General features: G+C 45.6%; 1 protein-coding gene across 1 annotated transcript in view; it reads right to left on the reverse strand.

Annotated features, from left to right (window-relative positions):
• Nucleotides 1-6,041, reverse strand: part of LOC142750222 (uncharacterized) — a 28,131-nt gene extending 22,090 nt beyond the window's left edge. Inside the window, exons 1-2 of the mRNA XM_075859154.1 lie at nucleotides 5,800-6,041; nucleotides 3,059-3,301 (exon numbers count right to left, since the gene is read on the reverse strand). Coding sequence (XP_075715269.1) covers nucleotides 3,059-3,301; nucleotides 5,800-6,013 — 457 coding nt within the window. The 5' untranslated portion in view covers nucleotides 6,014-6,041. The remainder of the gene's footprint in view (nucleotides 1-3,058; nucleotides 3,302-5,799) is intronic.
• Between the last annotated feature and the right edge of the window lie 13,167 nt (nucleotides 6,042-19,208).

The raw sequence follows: 19,208 nt of genomic DNA on the forward strand, positions 1-19,208 counted from the left end.
CACTTTTGGATACTCTGCACATTTTGTGTCCCCATATTCTGAGAGCCAGAACTTCTTTATTTTTTTTCCACTGGAGCTGTGTGAGGGCTTATTTGTTGCGGTACAATCTGTAAATTTCATTGGTACCATTTTGGGGTACAAGCGATTTTTTTTATCCCTTTTTATGGCAAGCAAGGTGACCAAAAACCAGCAATTCTGATGTTTTTTATTCTTTTTTTTTACGGCGTTCGCCATGCGCTATGAATGACAATTTTACTTTATTCTGCGGGTCGGTACAATTACGGCGATACCATATGTATATAGTTTTTCTTATGTTTTGCAGCATCTGCACAATAAAAATCACTTTTGTTTCAAATTATTTATTTTTTGTATCACCATATTCTGAGAGCCATATCATTTTTATTTTTCCGTCAAAAAAACTGTGGGAGGGCTTGTTTTTTGTGGGACGGGCTGCAGTTTTTAATGGTATAATTTTGGGGTACATGCAACTTTTAGATCCCTTTTTTTATTCTGTTTTGCGAGGGATAGTGACTAACAAACAGCGGTTCTGGAATAGTTTTTTATTACATTTTTCTTACGGTGTTCACCGTGCGGGTAAAATAGCATGATATTTTTTATAGTTCGGGTCGTTACGGACGCGGGGATACCACATGTGTACTTTTATTATGTTTTTCATTTTTTCCTATAATAAAAGACTTATAGGAAAAAAGGCTGTTATAGTATTTTTTAACATTACTTATTTTTTTTGTACTTTTTTACAACATTTTTATTAACTTGTTAACTTTTTTTTTGTCTCACTAGGGAACTTGAAGGCATGAAGCCCTGATCGCTATTCTAATACACTGCACTACCTACATAATGCAGTGTATTAGAGCTGTCAGCTATTCCCTGACAGCTAGCCTGTCATCCTTCGCCTCCCGGCAGGGCCTAATAGGCTTCAGTACTAGGAAGCGATTGTTAGTCTACGGTTGCCATAGCAACCATCGGAACCCCCGCGGGTGCCGATGATTGCCATTAGCAGCCATAGGGTGCGATCTAATCACGAAGACGCAGAGATAGCTGCATCTAAGGGGTTAATTGGCCGGATCGGGGGCCTAGCTCCGGTCCTGGCCGTTAGAGCACGATGTCAACTGTGACAAACAGCTGACACCCGCGCCCGTGGAAACCATCGTGGTTGCAGACAGGCTAGAACACACTTCGATGCAGCGATCACTGCATCTAAGGAGTTAATCGGCCGGATCGGAGCCTAGCTCCGGTCCTGACCGTTACAGCTGGGTGTCGGACAGCCGATACCCGGCGGTGATAGCGCTGGATCAGCTTCTGAGCCAGCTCCATCACATACACCACCTCATGGAGCTGTGATTGGTCAGTCTGCTGTGACTGACCAATGACAGCGATCGCCGGCAGGAGACCGCTGTGATTGGTCCCCTACCGTCTTACTGTGCCGATCAACTGTCATAAACAGATGACGGCACAGTTCTGTCACCCTGTCCTTTGACAGGGTGACAGTTTTTAGCCAGGACGCACCGATACGTCCCGGTGCCTTAAAGCACTGCAATACAGGACGTACCGGTGCGTCCTGGTTCAGTAAGGGGTTAAAGACTTTTAACTAACGCGTGCTAAAAATGGCTAAACGGTGCCTGGTCCTGAACTGGTTAAACGCAAACATGTTACACTACGGAGCTCCAGAAACAAATAATCTTTCTGATGTAGTGGACAATATTTTCTGCTCCGTTCATCAGATTCTCACTACACACTAGATCTTCTCCCCTATTGCAATTTGAAAGCTTTACCTTTCTATTGACATATACAAATTACCTTTTATTACCCTGTTTTTGTATGAAATGAGTACTTAGTATCTTCTATATGGCCTGTGACAACTTGGGGTAAGTTAGCTCATAGGATCGCCATCTCCAGGGTAAGATGGTTGGCACACTTAAGAATTTTCACTCCCAACATAGAGGATTCTGTATGAAACTGGCCGCAACCAGCTTTATTGTCTTCAATACAGCAAGCAGTTTTACAAAGCAGTTCAAAATAAACCCTAGGCCGTCCAGCCTCTAACTAAACATACAGCTTCCCTAGCTATCAAGGTGAAAGGCCTTCTGCCAGGCACCTCACTACAAACATGTGTTCTTACCAGAACTTCTGACTCCCACAGGCTAACAATGGCTATCTTCTCCAGACTGGGAGCATTGTGTGAATAGATCACACCTTTCCTAAAGGAGTCCGCACAGTTGGCAGCTAATGAGACCCATAAGATAGCCCAAACCCTAGACTGTCCTGAAGACGGAGTGGAACTTTACTATTCTCTTCCACTCAAGACCTTTTAAATATATAATTCTGGGCCCAAATCCTGCCCCTTAGCAGCTGCACTGCTACAGGCCGTAATACTGAAAGCTGGCTCCACATACAATTATGTTATTAAATATAGTTTAGATGTTTGAATATATTTAATACTCTCCATCATTAAAGGGGTTGTCTCGTGGAAGCTGGCCAGGCAATCTGAGGGAGACCCCCTTAATTATGTCTATATACCCAAATGGGGTACATTGACATGAGATGTCTACTTGACACAACCTCTTTAAAATATCATGTTAGGCTTCGTTCACATCTGCGTCAGGGCTCCGTTCCGACGTTCCGTCTGAGCTTCCCGTCGGAACGGAGCCCTGACTGACAAAAAACGGAAACCACAGGTTTCCGTTTCCATCACCATTGATTTCACTGGTGACTGATCCGGTGCCAATGGTTTCCGTTTGTGTCAGTTGTGCAGGGGTTCTGTCGGGTTCCGTCATTTTGACGGAATCAATAGCGCTATTGATTCCGTCAAAACGACGGAACCCCTGCACAACTGACACAAACGGAAACCATTGGCACCGGATCCGTGACCATTGAAATCAATGGTGATGGAAACGGAAACTTCTGGTTTCCATTTGTGTCAGTCAGGGCTCAGTTCCGACGGAAAGCTCCGACAGAATATCAAAACGTGGCCCTGACGCAGACACTAATACAAGGACAAAAAGGTCTGAAAATACTTCCAGCAGAATGCGCTACTCACATGGAATTTGACTTTCAAACTGTAGAGATACATTGATGAAGTCATGACGAACCCTCATGTCTTGTAAATGCAATTGATCCTTTGTTCTATTGTGTCCTGTAAGATTACTAATATGGATCTCGAGTGAAAAAGGAACAGAGAGATAGTCATCCTCCTGAGAATCCACCATGACAAAGTTAGACTCCACTTCAGAGTAATCAAAATATTTTCCTCCTATGTTCAGTGAGACATTTGTTGACATTCCTGTATTAAAAAATGCGTAAATTATTTTTTTATGGTGGAACTTCACGAGATTATTACAAAGAGAATAAACGTCGGTACTGCAATCCACATATGTTAGGAGAAAAAAGCGCCACTCACCTGGGTCAAATTTACTTAATCCTTTATTGCTCAGTCATAAAAAGCAGGTACAGATAGCAAGTTTCAGCTTTCGTGTCAACACACAAGCGTATTTTGATCCGCAATCCATCCGTTTTTTTTCTGTCCGTAATATGGAGCTAATGTTAATCAATGAGGCTGTTCACATGGGTATATAAAATATGCGTGAATTTTAAGAAAATCCAGCATGCACTACTTTCATCCATATTGCGGATGGAAAACGCCCATTGAAGTCTATGGAGAGTGATTAAAATACAGAAGCCATATTTGGTCTGCATGTAATCCGTATTGCATTCATATGTCATCAATATTGCATCTGTTTAACATATCATCCGTGATATGTCCGTTTCACAGATCCGTTTTTACAGACATTTACAAACACGCTCATGTGAAAGAGGCCTTTGGCTATGTCGCAGATTTTGGCGTTTTTTGCCAGACAAAACAGTGCAACTTGACAGAACCCATTGAAGTCAATGGGTTCCGTCAAGCACCGTTGGTTTCCAACCTGTGACAGTACTGGTTGTTCCAGTTTTACATTGTTTTACTCCTATGACGGAGCAGAACAACGGAAAACCCGAATGCAGATATGAACAGAGCTTTAGGGCTAAATCAGACGAGCGTAAAACTCGTCCGTGTGCTGTGCGTGAAAGTCACGCTCAACACACTGACACATTGATTTCAATGGGGCCATTCACACATGCAGGAGTTTTCACGCAGCGTGTCCGTTGCGTGAAACTCACAACATGTCCTATATTGGTGCATTTTTCACACGCCTACGCGCCCATTGAAGTCAATGGGTGCGTGAAAATCACAAACAGCATACGGATGCACATCCGTGTGCTGTGCGTGATTTGCGAAACAATTCCATTGGAAAAAAAAAATCACGTACTTTGCGAGTGCGTGAAAAAACGCATTCCACTCGCTAAGTACATTGATGCATAACACAGCACACACGGACCAGATTCACACGCGTGCACCTGCTTTTTATGATTGAGAAATAAAGGATAAAGAAAATTTGACCTGGGTGAGTGTAGTTTTTTTCCTCCTATGTGGACTTCATGATATTATACTGTATATAAATCCTACTGGTGTAAGTGCAGATCCAAGCAAATCAGCAGAGCTGCTGTCTTGGGCGCAACTAGATTTGGAAAATTCTTAATTTTTTCCTGCTTCGCACTTAGCAGTAAACTAGATCTTCACATCTGAACATAACAGGAAGAATAAATATTAAAGATGGAAAAGGGATCCCCTCAGCCTTAGGCCGGATTCACACAAGCGTGTGCATTTTGCGCGCGCAAAAAACGCGGCGTTTTGCGCGCGCAAAATGTACATAACAGTTCCATGTGTCATCACCATATGATGCGTGGCTGCGTGATTTTCGCGCAGCCGCCATCATTATGACACTCTGTTTGTATGTTTGTAAACAGAAAAGCACGTGGTGCTTTTCTGTTTTCATTCATAGCTTTTACTGCTGTTGCGCGAATCACGCGCGTCCCACGGAAGTGCTTCCGTGTGCTGCGCGTGAGTTTCACGCACCCATTGACTTCAATGGGTGCGTGATGCGCGAACAACGCACAAATATCGGACATGTCGTGAGTTTTACGCAGCGGACACACACTGCGTGAAAATCACTGACAGTCTGAATGGCCCCATAGACTAACATAGGTCCATGCGAGACGCGTGAAAATCACGCGCGTTGCACGGACGTATATCACGTTCGTCTGAATAAGCCCTTATAGGAATCTAAGAAGCTGAGATCTATGATGGTGTTTGGCATATTCCCCTCACATCACAGAGCTGTTTTAGCTGTCCCTTCGCTTTCCAAAAATATACACTTCTATTTTCTGAGTAATTTAAATTTACCACTGCCCATTTTGCTCCCCTTTTGTTTGTGTTGCAGATGAAGGCCGTGTTCACACAGAGTTTTTTTGGTGCGGAAACCGCAACCGAAACCGTGCCAAAAAACGGTCGAAAACACCTCCTAAAAACTTACTTCTACTTCCCGTAGAATCTACTTCTGGCCTTAGTTAAAAACTCTGCAACAAAATCAGAAAGAAATACGCTATGTGTGAATCCAGCCTAAAGGGACCACAGTACTAAGTGAAGCTCAGTAGCTCCTTTTGGATTTTTTTCTCTGAATAGTGCTTGGTCGGTCGCATCATCCTCGTTCTAGGCATTGGTGGTGGCCAGATCTCCATCATTTAGATAGTGGTGGCATAACCTAATAATTCCATGTCTTACTATGGTGGGAAACCCCTTTTTACGGCACTGGTTGTGCTTAATGTTTGTGTACTTTGCATGACAATATCTACCTGCCTCCCACATACACTTTGAAAACAGCAAGTTTAACATCCCATTCGTACCTTGTGCGTTCATTTCTTGAAACAACGGATGTGTTTTTCTTGGTGGATCACAGATGAAAAGGGCAGAATTATTCATATAAAAACCAAGTGTGATGGAAGATAATATATCATTCTGAACTGCAATAGTCTCTACAGCCTTTTTGTTTTCATTTTCTTGAAAAAGACATATTAGTGGTGTGACTGTCGCCCTAGAGATGTAGGCGATATCCATCATACAGGGATCAATACATGATAAGTCCACAGAGATACCTATGAAGAATCAAGAATTATTGTGAGATAATTGTGAACAAAATAATCCAATATCTTCTTGAATAAAAATGCATAATATTTTAAAGGGGTTGTCCACGACCGGACAACTGATGACCTATCCACTGGATAGGTCATCACTATATGATCGTGGGGGTCCGACACCCGGACCCCGCACTGATCAGCTGGTCCAGCTGCCTCCGGGTACCAGACGTCCATGCCGGAAGCAGATAGCTCTGGTCACGGAATAGCAGCCGAGCTGCAGTACTGCTCCTATTCAAGTGAATAGGAGTAGATCTGCAGAACGGTCGCTATGCAGTGGTCGGAGCCATCTGCTTCTGGCTCCAACTACTGAATACCCTTCAAAACATCCGGAGCCCGGAGGCAGCCAGAGCGCCTAATCGGTTCAGGGTCCGGGTGTCGGACCTGCACCGATCATATACTGATGACATATTCTGTGGATAGGTCATCAGTTGTCAGGTCGTGGACAACACCTTTAACTCCGTAGTGGCCACCAATATGCCATTTCATGGCAGCCTAGTCTTAGTCCTGCACTGTGTCCGGTGTAGGCTGGAGAGGATGCTCAGCTGTCTGATAACAGCCGGCTCCTCCTCTAATGGCCAGGATTGGAGTTACCTCCGATCCCGGATGTTTAACCCCTTAGATGCTGTGGTCAATAGAGACCACGGCATATAAGTGGTTTCAGAGGGATGGGGCTTCCTCTGTCACCCTTTCGCGGGCCGCAAATGTGATCGCTGGCTGTCGATGGGTTGCCATGGCAGCAGGGGGCCTAACAAAGTCCCCCAGGCCGGCCATGACTGTATGCATATTAGGCAATGCCAGTGGCATTCCCTAATAGATTGCCTATCAGTTTTAGGGCTTATTCAGATGAACGTGATATACATCCGTGCAACGGACCTATATTAGTCTATGGGGCCGTGCAGACATGTGCATGATTTTTACGCAGCGTTGGTCCGCTGCGTTAAAGTCACGACATGTCCGTTCTTTGGGCATTTGTCGCGCATCACGCACCCATTGAAATCAATGGGTGCGTGAAAACCACGCTTGCCACACGGAAGCACTTCCGTGCGAACTGCGTGATTCGCGCAACAGCTGTGAAAAGGATGAATGAAAACAGAAAAGCGCCACGTGCTTTTCTGTTTACAAACATCCAAACGGAGTGTCATAATGATGGCGGCTGCGCAAAAAGCACGCAGCCGCTCATCATATGCTGAGGCCACACGGAGCTGTTAAGTGCATTTTGCGCACGCAAAACGCTGCGTTTTTTGCGTGTGCAAAACGCACACGCTCGTGTGAATCCAGCCTTACACTGACAGGTAGTAATGCTTTGGTGTACTAAGCATACCAAAACATTGTGAGGTCCCATAGGAAAACGAAAAAAATAATTAATGTGAATAAAAGATTAAAAATGGTGGGCAGTAAAAAAAAAAAAGTATACAACCATTTTTTTTCTAAAGATGGTGGTTTTATTTAGTAAAAGTGTGAAAAAAACCCCACATAATTGGTATCGCCACGATCATAAAGACCTGAACAAGAAAGTTAACATGGTATTTAAACCGCAAGGTGAACGGCATAAAAAAAAAAGCAAAAAAAACAAGGCGGAACTGCTATTTTTTCCATTCCTCCCCCAAAAAATAATAATAAAAGTTAATCAATAAGGCTACATTCACACGAGCGTATCAGATTCACGCACGTGAAAAACACGCGTGACTCTGGTCCATTATGCATCAGTGTGCTTTGCGAGGGGCATGCGTTATTCACGCACTCGCAAAGCACATTTTTTTTTCTTTTATTATTTTCAATTGAATTTATGCGTAAATCACTCACAACATGATTTTCATGCACCCATTGACTTCAATGGGCGATAGGTGTGTGAAAAACGCACCAATATAGGACATGCAGTGATTTTCATGCACAGCACACGGACGAGTTTTATGCTAGTCTGAATGAGCCCTAAATACCATGTACCCCAAAATGGTACCAATAAAAATTACACCTCGTCCCGCAAAAAATAAGCCCTTTTATGGCTACAAAAATGAAAAATGCAGAAGTTATGGCTCTTGGAATGCGGCGATATTTCGGTTTAAAAGAGTTTTTATTGTGCAAAAGTAGTAAAACATAAAAAACCTATACATATTTCATATTGCTGTAATCATACCGATGTAAATTTAAAAAGCAAGGAACTATGGTGGAATTGCTGATTTTTTCCATTCGACACACCAAAAAAGTTAATAAAAGTTAATTCAAAAATGATATGTACCCCAAGAAGGTGCCATTAAAAAATACAACTCATACTGCAAAATACGAGTCCACAAACAGCTATGTCGATGGAAAAATAAAAAAGTTATAGCTCTTTATACGAAGATGGAAAAGCAAAAAAATAGCTTGGTCATTAAAGCCTAAAAAAGGCCGGTCATTAATATTAAAGTGTAACTAAACCTTCAACAAACTTCTGACATGTCATAGTGACATGTCAGAAGTTTTGATCTGTGGGGGTCTGAGACCCCCAACGATTCATAGAACGTAGCGGCAGAAGAGCTCGGGTGAGTGCTGCACCACTTGGTTTCTGATCAGCTTTTTTCGGAAAGTCGATGGAGTGGTGTAAGGGCTCATAGACGTTTTATTGAGTCTGTACACTGTTAGATCGCCTTTCTCAGAAAAGCCGATCAGAAACAAAGGAGCTCATCGCTCACCCGAGCACTTCTGCCGCTTCATTCCAGCGATCGGTTTCAGTGCTCGGACGCCAACCAATCAAAACTTCTGACATGTCACTGACATGTCAGAAGTTTGTTGAAAGTTTAGTTACCCTTTAAATTTATTCACCGTTGAGCTGAATGATCTGTAACTAAACAAAATTGTAGTTCATATACACTGTCATAAACTAGAGATCCAGATTAGGAGGTTTCCTAATTTCTAGGTTTTCTTCAGGGAGTTGTGTACTGGCATTATATGGTTAATGGCTGGATAGATCTTTCCATGAAGAAACCCAACAAGGACTGAAGCATTATTGACGTGAGAGAGGCATTCTTCTAGCTGCTTCAACAAACTGAGCTGGCTAGCCTTGACCACGCGCAAAGGCTGAAAACAATGGTCAGCGACTACTTGGACTGCACCTTGTCACCCAGAAAAGCTCCAAAACTGTGATCCCATAGCCTTCTGGATAATTAGGCTAAATCAATGGCTCAAACTCAACCAATGGGCTATGCAGACGTTGGCCTGTCTTGCTGCCCTTGTTTTTTCGGAACAAGTCTTGGTAGGTGGTATCATAATTCCAAAGTATACACAATTTGGAAGACCAAGGCCCCATCCCATGCACACGACCGTAGATTTCGTCCCTAATTGCTGACCGCAATTACAGTCCGCAATTATGGACCAATTCATTTCTATTGACCACGGACACCTTCCCGTATATTTGCGGCAAGGTGTCCGGGCCGTAGAAAGTGTCCGAAAAAGATAGGACATGTCCTATCTTTTGCTTTTTACGGACCGTGCTACCATACTTTTATATGGGAGCACGGGCCAAAAATGTGAGTGGCTGTCCGCGGCCAACAGCGCGCTGGCTCCCTTCCCCTGCTTGTTTCAGAAGCACCCGGGCCCGGCTACTCAGCAGGGGCGCTTCTTAACTCTGTGGTGTCACTGCCGATGTAGACTGCTAGCGGAGACACTGGGCGCCCCCCCATCGCCGGCTGCGCCGCTAGACGCCACTATAGGAGAACAGGGCGGTATCTTCCCGCTCTGCTATCTACTAGCACCAATATAGCTCCCAGAAGGAGCAGAACACCGTGTGGCTGGGGATTCCGCTCCTGGACGGAGCGTTTGTTGTCTCTGTCCATATATGTAAAGTGACATCAGGGGCAACTCCTGAAGCGGAATCCCTGTCCACAGCATTGCCGACGCAGTGACCGGGGATTCCACTCCAGGAGAAGCCAGTGACGTCACTGTCCATAAATGGACACAGACGACAGGGGCTTCTCCTGGAGTGGAATCCCTGGTCACAGTGTCGACAATGCTGTGGACGGGGATTCCGCTTCAGGCGTTTCCCCTAATGTCAATTTTCATATATGGACAGAGACATCAAGCGGAGCGCTCCAGGAGAGGAATCCCCGGCCACAGGCAGATTCCACTCCTTCAGGGAGCTACATAGGTGTTATCTACATGAAGGGGGGGGGTGCTATCCACAACAAGGGGGCTGTGTGGCACTACCTACGAGGGTGCTGTGTGGCACTACCTCACTACCTACCAGGGTGCTGTGTGGCACTACCTACAGGGGGCTGTGTGGCACGATCTACAGGGGGCTGTGTGGCACGATCTACAGGGGGCTGTGTGGCACGATCTACAGGGGGAATCTGTGAGTGGGGGGCTGATGGTCATTTTACTGTGAGGGGGGGCTGATGGTCATTTTACTGTGAGGGGGGGTTGATGGTCATTTTACTGACTGTGAGGTGGGGTTGATGGTCATTTTACTGACTGTGAGGGGGGTTGGTGGTCATATTACTGTGAGGGGGGCTGATGGTCATTTTACTGTGTGGGGGGCTGATGGTCTTCATGTGGTTTCCACCTCTGAGCTCTTATTGAAATCTCTTATTGAAATTAATAGGAGGCAGAAAATACCTGCGGCGATCGTTAGGAGCTTTTTTTCCTGTGCCTTTTGCATTAGCTTCAACGGCTTAAACAACGCAAAAAAAACAAACAAGTCAAGTAACGCTGTCATTTCAAAATGTGCTTAAAAATTCCTGAAGGAATTTTGAGTCAGATTTCTTTTGCCTTACAAAAACTGCTGTGTGAACATCCCCTATGACTGTACTGCTTGTTTTTAGCCATTTTCTGTCTTTCTCTAAACAATTTTTGGTAGGTGTGCCCTGAGCAAATTTTCTGTACTAGGCTACTGGATCACGCCGGCCTACGCAAGGATCCCGTCGTGGAGCAGCTCAGTTCTTCGTGGGAACGGGGCCTAGGTGAGTACAATTTCTTTTGTTTCGGGGCACTGTCTACAAGGTGGAGGTGGGGGGCTGTATGGCACGATCTACAAGGAGGAGGTGGGGGATTATGGCACTGTCTACATGGAGGCTGTATGGCACAATCTACAGGGGGGCACTATCTACAAGGGGGGGCTGTGTGTGGCAGCCAGGGGAGGGGGGCATTATACTGTGTGGGGGCCTCTAAGCGGACATTATAGTGTAGTGTGTAGGGATACTACAGGGGGCAATATACTGTGTGTGGCACTTAGGGGGCATAATACTGTGTGGGCACAATTAGAGCACAAAATACTGTACTTGAAGGGGTTATAATATATTATTAAATAATATTATTATACTGTATGGGGGCACTATATAGGGTATTATACTGTGGGTGTGGGAGCATTATACTTTTTTTATGGGGCATTTTTTTTTATCTTGGAGGTGGGGCGTCGAAAGATAATTTTGCATGGGGCACCATCTATCCGAAGGCCGGCCCTGAGTCTAGGATATGTGATAACTAATTTTAGACACTTTTGCCAGATAAAGACCAGGCACACCAATGCAACTTCCGTCACCTCCACAAGTCAGTACTGTAGACACACTTTATGAATGAGTCATAAAGTTCTGTAGAACTCTCTACCACCTTTTTGTAAAAGCTATTTTTTGATGCAGCATTACATTAACCCTTTAATGGTTCCAACTTGTGAAACAATATTTAAAGGAATAATTCAGTTTCAGCACATAAATGTTATTAATTGATTAATGAAATGCTATACTGTCACGATCTGTGGGTATGTGGACCTACTGGGCTGTACCACCGTAGCGGGATAGCAGCTGGCCAACAGAGTACCAAGTCAATATATAAATAGTACAAGCACAAGGGTACCTGTACTGGTTCAGACAGTAGCAACGGCTAGGCACAGATGGGACCTTGACAGCGGACACCAGGCGTGGTGTAACACAGCAGGCGGAACCGGTGGCACAACACGACTCCAAAAGGTTTAAAGGCACAGGAACAAATAGCACGGGATATAGGGTACAGGTAGCAGGGCACGGGAACACGATAATACTAAGGGACCATTTGCAAGACTAACATAGGAAAACACAACAACGCTCAGGCAGGGCCCTTCTTATAGTCCAGGGTGATCATGGGCTAATTAATGATAATTCCCATGTGCACGCTGGCCCTTTAAGGCCGGGCAAGAGCGTGCGCGCGCACCCTACGGGACACAGCGGATTGAAGCGAAAGTGAGCAGTGGCGTCTTCTGGGGAGGAGATGCAGGCAGCGCTCACAGATCCATGGCTGCGGGCGTCGGGGAGTGAGTAATCCCGACGGTTCGCGGCCATGGATGCTACATATACAATTTTCCTATATACATTCTGTATCAATTCTTGACGGTTTTAAAGAACTTTTTTGTTTGCTTCCAGTAGTTAAAAATATGTCCTGGCCATGTAATGGACACACAGCTGCACGGTTCATTACTAGACACAGCTTTGATAACTGTACTGTAGTGTCATGCACACATCCATCAGCCGTTGTACCGCCGCTAATGACGAATCTGTGAAACACTGACCGCACACGGATGGCTTCCGTGTGCAGTCAGTTGTTTCACGGACCAAATCAATAAAAAGGCTGAGACTGTTCTGTCAAAAACGGACTGGAGTAGGACCTGTCCTATTTTTGACAGAACGGCCGCACGTTTCCGTTAAAACAACGGAAGTGTTCATGGCCCCATTGAAATTAATGTCTGAGGGTGCTATCTGTTAAAAAAATGGATAGCACCCTGAAGAAAAAAAAACTGAAGTGGGCATAAGGCCTAAGGCTACATGGTGACTTTGGCTGCATCACAGGTCCCCTGTCGGCCAAAGATCGCTGTACTTTCGCAGTGTCACTCTGGCTGCATCGCAGTAATTAAAGTGAATGTGTCTGCATTGCAACTTGCAGGTTTCCGCAACCGCAACATGACAGTCGCAAGGAATAGATCAAGTTTGGATTTCTTGCAACTGTTATTTTGCAAGAAATCCAAACTTGATCGATTACTTGCGACTGTCATGTTGCGGTTGCGGACACCTGCAGGTTGCAACGCAGCCACATTCACTTTCTTTACTGTGATACAAACAGCGTGACACTGCGATAACAGTCAATCTTTGGCCCTGCAACCTGTGGCGTGGCCAAAGTCGCCGTGTAGCCCAAGCCTACCTGTAATCAGTCCTGCACCTGTGTGTCCATCATGTGATCAGAACAGATTATTATCCACTGGAAGTAAACGGTAAAGTTTCCTATAGAATGAAAGGAAGCAGAGATCTTAAAAAATGCAACGAATTGATACAGAAAGTATATACAGTGTAAAAATTATGTTTTTCACATCCGAGTTGCCCCCGTGCGGGTCCTGTTTTCACGGATCCCCATAGACTTAAGTCTATTGAGGGATCCGTGAAAACGGAACAAAATAAGACATTCCATTTTTCAACTGACCCTTCACACGGTCCATTGAAACAACGGCCCCATTGAAATACATGCATCCGTGTGACAGCTGTCACACGGACGTATACCGCGGTCATCTGAATTCAGCCTAATACAGAGAATAAAATTTATTTTCTCCGTTCTAATGCTTTCCCCACACTACAGTACCTTAATCTCTCCCAATCTGAAAGACTATCATCATCTCCCCCTATAGAGGACTTCGCACTTTCTCTGGATCATTAAAAATGAAATACAAAATTGGGTTCTATATTAGCGCTGCTAATAATAGTGATTGGCACTTTTTATTTTATTATTGTGCATCGCATTTTCACACCGGTCTGGCGTCAAAACGCATCGCACAATAATAAAGAATATTTTATGCTTTAAGGCTAGAACACACCAGACGGAATCAGGAAAAATGCGCTGCGTAGAACGACAGCGCGTATCTGCCCTGGAAGTCGCAGGAAATTCCATCCAAAAAAAAGCACAACTGCGGTTTATCAGGCGGCATGTCCGCTGTGAAAAAACCTGCAGCAATAATAATAATAAAAAGGTTTAAACTTACCAGCCCATTGTCGTGGCGACTCGTCTCTTTCTCTTCTGAGCGCAGCCCGGCCTCCTGTGATGACGCTGTAGTCCATATGACTGCTGAAGCCTTTCATTGGCTGAAGCAGTCACATGGGATGAAACGTCATCCCAGGAGGCCGGGCTGCGCTCAGAAGAGAGTATTGCATCGTTAGGACTACTGCAGGGCGTAAGTATGGGCTTTATATATTAATTTCAAATTAAAAAATAATTTATTTTTTTTCATTTGCGTTTTTTTTTTGCAGTGCAATCGCAGCGTTTCTGCTTCTAAAACTGCACCGCAGGTCAGTTTATGAACTTTTTTTCTGCTGGGGAATGGGGTTTTTGTTCAAATCTCACCCACACTTCTGCTACTGTATTACGCTGCGGATTTTCCGCAATGAAATCCGCAGTGTTAACGCCTAGTTTGTTCCTACCCTTAATGTACTAGTCTCTGTTAGTAGCAGCGCTAATATAGAACCCAATTTTTCATTTAATTTTTAATGATCCTGTTCCTCAGCGGTAGTACAATTTTACTTGACGGCTGGGTGAAGCTGCAGCGGATATATTATTTTCACATCCACACCAGAGTTGTGCCTGAAGTCGGTACAACCGCTATAGGTGATCATCTATACTACTGGCTGTACAAATGTTTTGTCTTTTTCGAATCCTAGAAGACTTTTCTTGATAGGAATCACATCTGTATAGAACATATAATTAAACTTGCACCCTTCCCACCCACAAAATGCACAGCGCAGTCTAGTTAAAGACGCAGTGGCCCATTTAGAAGTGAACCATAAGTTACTCTTTTTATACACTTTACCCCCAACTTCTGTACATATTTCTACCTCCCTTGAGCTGCCCCAGCGCTCCCACATGTGATAGAGACTCTAGCTAGCAGATAAATGAAATGGTAATGGAAAATAAATGGGAAAATGGCCTTGTAATACACTTGTACTGGTCACATGACGCCGGCTTTATCCTCAATATCATGTCATATGAAGAGAACTTGATGCTAGATGAATGCCATGTGTCCTTGTATAAAGATAGGCACAGCTTACCTTCCTTAGTCTTGAACCATTCTGGAATACAGACAATGAGCAGGACTGTTATTCCGATAAAAAGTTTCAGCAACAGAAAAGTTGTCATTGCAGACACGTGTCACACCAAAATCAGACTAAATCTTCGGCTACCCCCACTGATGTAGTTACTAGTCATTTCCTCAGTGAGTTCCAGCACTCGCTTTCTGTTCTCATCGTACTTGAGAAAAGTCACATGTGTTTGAAAGGGAAGTGTATAAAATACTTTACATTGCTCAATTTTCTGCAGCTGACAACATTTATCAGCAGATCAGCTAAAGGCAGAGGGGCACATTTAATTTTTCTGTGGTTTTGGACATACACTAGATTTTTAAAATGTCACACAGATATACAATAATTTTTCTGCACATTGTATAGGATAGTGTACACCTGCCAAAGCTCAGTTATCAAGGCATATGACATAGGGCATTGCAATACAGGACAGCAGTAACATATAAAACTTTCAAACAAATATTCAAGCAAGTATGGCAGCTGTGTGTATTTTTTATTTTGTTTTTCTAATAATCATCAATTCCATTTAAACGAGAGTTATGATATTTTAACAGTCCGGATCAAAGGTTATTAATGTTAGGGATCTGCCAGGTACTTCATCTAGGTATACTCCTGGGATTAATCAATCCACACCTGAGGCCAGACCTGTTCGACTGACACCATCTCCCACTAACCAGGGTGGCAGGCTCAGGAGTGGGAGAGCCTATCGTGGCCTGGTCTGTCGGAGTTAGCTCCACCCCCTGTCCTTTATTACCTGCCCTGTTCTCTCCCTCAGTGCTTGTAATTCTTTTGGATTCCTGGCCCCACTGCTGCTTGCTCCAGCCTGCTTCTGCCGTGCTTCTGCCTTGCTGCAGTTCTGCTTGACCTGCTTTGCTTTGCCCCTGGCTTGCTTCTGTCTCCTTGCCCGCTTGGGTGTACTCACTTCGTCCTGGTCCTGACTGTCCGTTCGCCGCTCCGTTTCCTCGTGGCGTTCCGTGGCTACTGCCCCTTCCCTTGCATGTTCCCTGTTTGTTTTCCTGTGCACTTAGACAGCGTAGGGACTGCCGCCCAGTTGTACCTCGTCGCCTAGGGCGGGTCGTTGCAAGTAGGCAGGGACAGGGCGGTGGGTAGATTAGGGCTCACTTTCCCTTCACCTCCTTCCGGCTATTACATAATTACAAGCCCTTACCTAGTCTACCATTTCTCCTACGCTGACGCTATCATGGACCCCCTTGAGACCCTGGCCCAGCAGATGCAGGGCCTCTCCCTACAGGTCCAGGCCCTGGCCCAAAGGGTCAATCAGGGTGACGCTGCTTTAGTAGTACCCCTCACCTCACCTCTAGAACCCGACCTCAAGTTACCTGACCGGTTCTCAGGGGACCGTAAGACGTTTCTCTCCTTCCGGGAGAGTTGCAGACTGTATTTCCGCCTAAAGCCCCACTCCTCAGGTTCCGAGAACCAGCGGGTGGGTATCATCATATCCCGACTCCAGGAAGGGCCCCAAGAGTGGGCCTTCTCCTTGGCTCCTGACGCCCCTGAACTTTCCTCTGTTGATCGTCTTTTCTCTGCCCTCGGACTCATTTACGACGAGACTGACAGGACTGCCTTAGCCGAGAGTCAGCTGGTGACCTTACGTCAGGGTAGGAGACCGGTTGAGGAATACTGTTCTGATTTTAGGAAGTGGTGCGTAGCTTCTCAGTGGAACGATCCGGCCCTAAGGTGCCAGTTTAGGTTAGGATTATCTGACGCCCTGAAGGATCTGCTGGTTAGCTACCCCTCGTCTGACTCCCTTGACCAGGTTATGGCCCTAGCAGTACGACTTGACCGACGTCTCAGGGAACATCAGCTAGAACGCTTCAGTGTGCTCCCCTCTGACTTTTCTGCGATCCCCCCCGAGGTCCCGTCTCCTCGCCCCTCCACGGAGGACTCGGAGGTACCTATGCAACTCGGGGCCTCCATGTCCCCTCGACAACGTAGGGAGTTTCGCAGAATGAATGGTCTCTGCTTCTACTGTGGGGACGACAAGCATCTACTGAACACCTGTCCCAGGCGCAAGAATAAGAAGCCGGAAAACTTCCGCGCCTAAGTGATCATCGGGGAGGTCACTTGGGCGCACAGGTATTTCCCGTTAATGTGAAACGCAATAAAATTTTGCTTCCCTTTCAGGTCTCGTTTGCTGGCCGGGCTGCCACGGGCAGTGCTTTCGTGGATTCAGGGTCATCTGCTAATATCATGTCTGCGGAATTTGCTATGTCTCTAAAGATGCCTTGTATTGATTTACCTTATCCTATCCCTGTAGTAGGTATCGACTCAACTCCCCTTGCTAATGGTTATTTTACTCAGCATACTCCTGTTTTTGAACTCCTTGTTGGCTCCATGCATTTGGAGCAATGCTCTGTACTGGTGATGCAGGGATTATCGTCTGATCTGGTTTTAGGCCTTCCCTGGTTGCAGTTGCATAATCCCACGTTTGATTGGAATACTGGGGATCTCACCAAATGGGGTAATGAATGTCTTATGTCATGTCTTTCTGTTAACTCTATTTCTCCCCGGGAGGAGGTAAACACGCTTCCTGAGTTTGTTCAGGACTTCGCCGATGTGTTTTCTAAGGAGGCCTCCGAGGTGTTGCCCCCCCATAGAGATTACGATTGCGCTATCGATTTGGTGCCTGGTGCCAAGCTTCCTAAGGGTAGGATATTTAATCTTTCATGTCCTGAACGTGAAGCCATGAGGGTGTATATCCAAGAATGCCTGGCCAAGGGTTTCATTCGCCCCTCGACTTCTCCTGTAGGTGCTGGCTTCTTCTTCGTGGGGAAGAAGGATGGTGGTCTTAGGCCGTGCATTGATTATCGTAACCTGAATAAGGTCACCGTGAGGAACCAGTACCCACTTCCTTTGATTCCGGATCTTTTTAATCAGGTTCAGGGAGCCCAATGGTTTTCTAAGTTCGATCTACGGGGGGCATATAACCTTATCCGCATCAAAGAGGGGGATGAGTGGAAAACTGCGTTCAACACACCCGAGGGTCATTTCGAATACCTGGTCATGCCCTTTGGGTTGTGTAATGCCCCTGCTGTCTTCCTGAATTTTATTAATGAAATCCTGAGAGAGTACCTGGGTAATTTTCTTGTTGTGTACCTTGATGACATACTGGTGTTTTCCAAGGACTGGTCCTCCCACGTGGAGCATGTCAGGAAGGTGCTCCAGGTCCTTCGGGAGAATAATCTGTTTGCTAAGACTGAAAAATGTGTCTTTGGGGTACAGGAGATACCATTTTTAGGGCAAATCCTAACTCCTCATGAATTCCGCATGGACCCTGCCAAGGTTCAGGCTGTGGCGGAATGGGTCCAACCTGCCTCCCTTAAGGCGTTACAGTGTTTTTTAGGGTTCGCCAACTATTACAGGAGATTTATTGCCAACTTCTCGGTCGTCGCTAAGCCTCTTACGGACCTTACCCGCAAGGGTGCTGATGTCCTCCATTGGCCCCCTGAGGCCGTCCTGGCCTTTGAGACCCTCAAGAAGTGCTTTATCTCGGCCCCCGTGCTGATTCAGCCCAACGAAGAGGAGCCATTTATTGTGGAGGTTGACGCTTCTGAGGTGGGAGTGGGGGCCGTCTTGTCCCAGGGTACCAGCTCCCTCACCCATCTCCGCCCCTGTGCTTACTTCTCTAGGAAGTTTTCGCCCACGGAGAGTAACTATGATATTGGCAACCGCGAACTTCTAGCCATTAAATGGGCTTTTGAGGAGTGGCGTCACTTCCTGGAGGGGGCCAGACACCAGGTAACGGTCCTTACGGATCACAAGAATCTGGTTTTCCTAGAATCGGCCCGGAGGCTTAATCCTAGACAAGCTCGGTGGGCACTATTCTTTACCAGATTTAATTTCTTGGTTACCTATAGGGCTGGGTCCAAGAATATTAAGGCTGATGCTCTGTCACGTAGTTTCATGGCCAATCCTCCTTCTGAGAAGGATCCTGCTTGTATTTTACCCCCTGGTATAATCGTCTCTGCCACGGATTCTGATTTAGCTTCTGATATCGCGGCTGATCAGGGTGCAGCTCCCGGGAACGTCCCTGGGGACAAACTG

The sequence above is a fragment of the Rhinoderma darwinii genome, chromosome 1 (genome assembly GCF_050947455.1).
Source record: "Rhinoderma darwinii isolate aRhiDar2 chromosome 1, aRhiDar2.hap1, whole genome shotgun sequence".
In the NCBI taxonomy this organism is placed as follows: domain Eukaryota; kingdom Metazoa; phylum Chordata; class Amphibia; order Anura; family Rhinodermatidae; genus Rhinoderma; species Rhinoderma darwinii.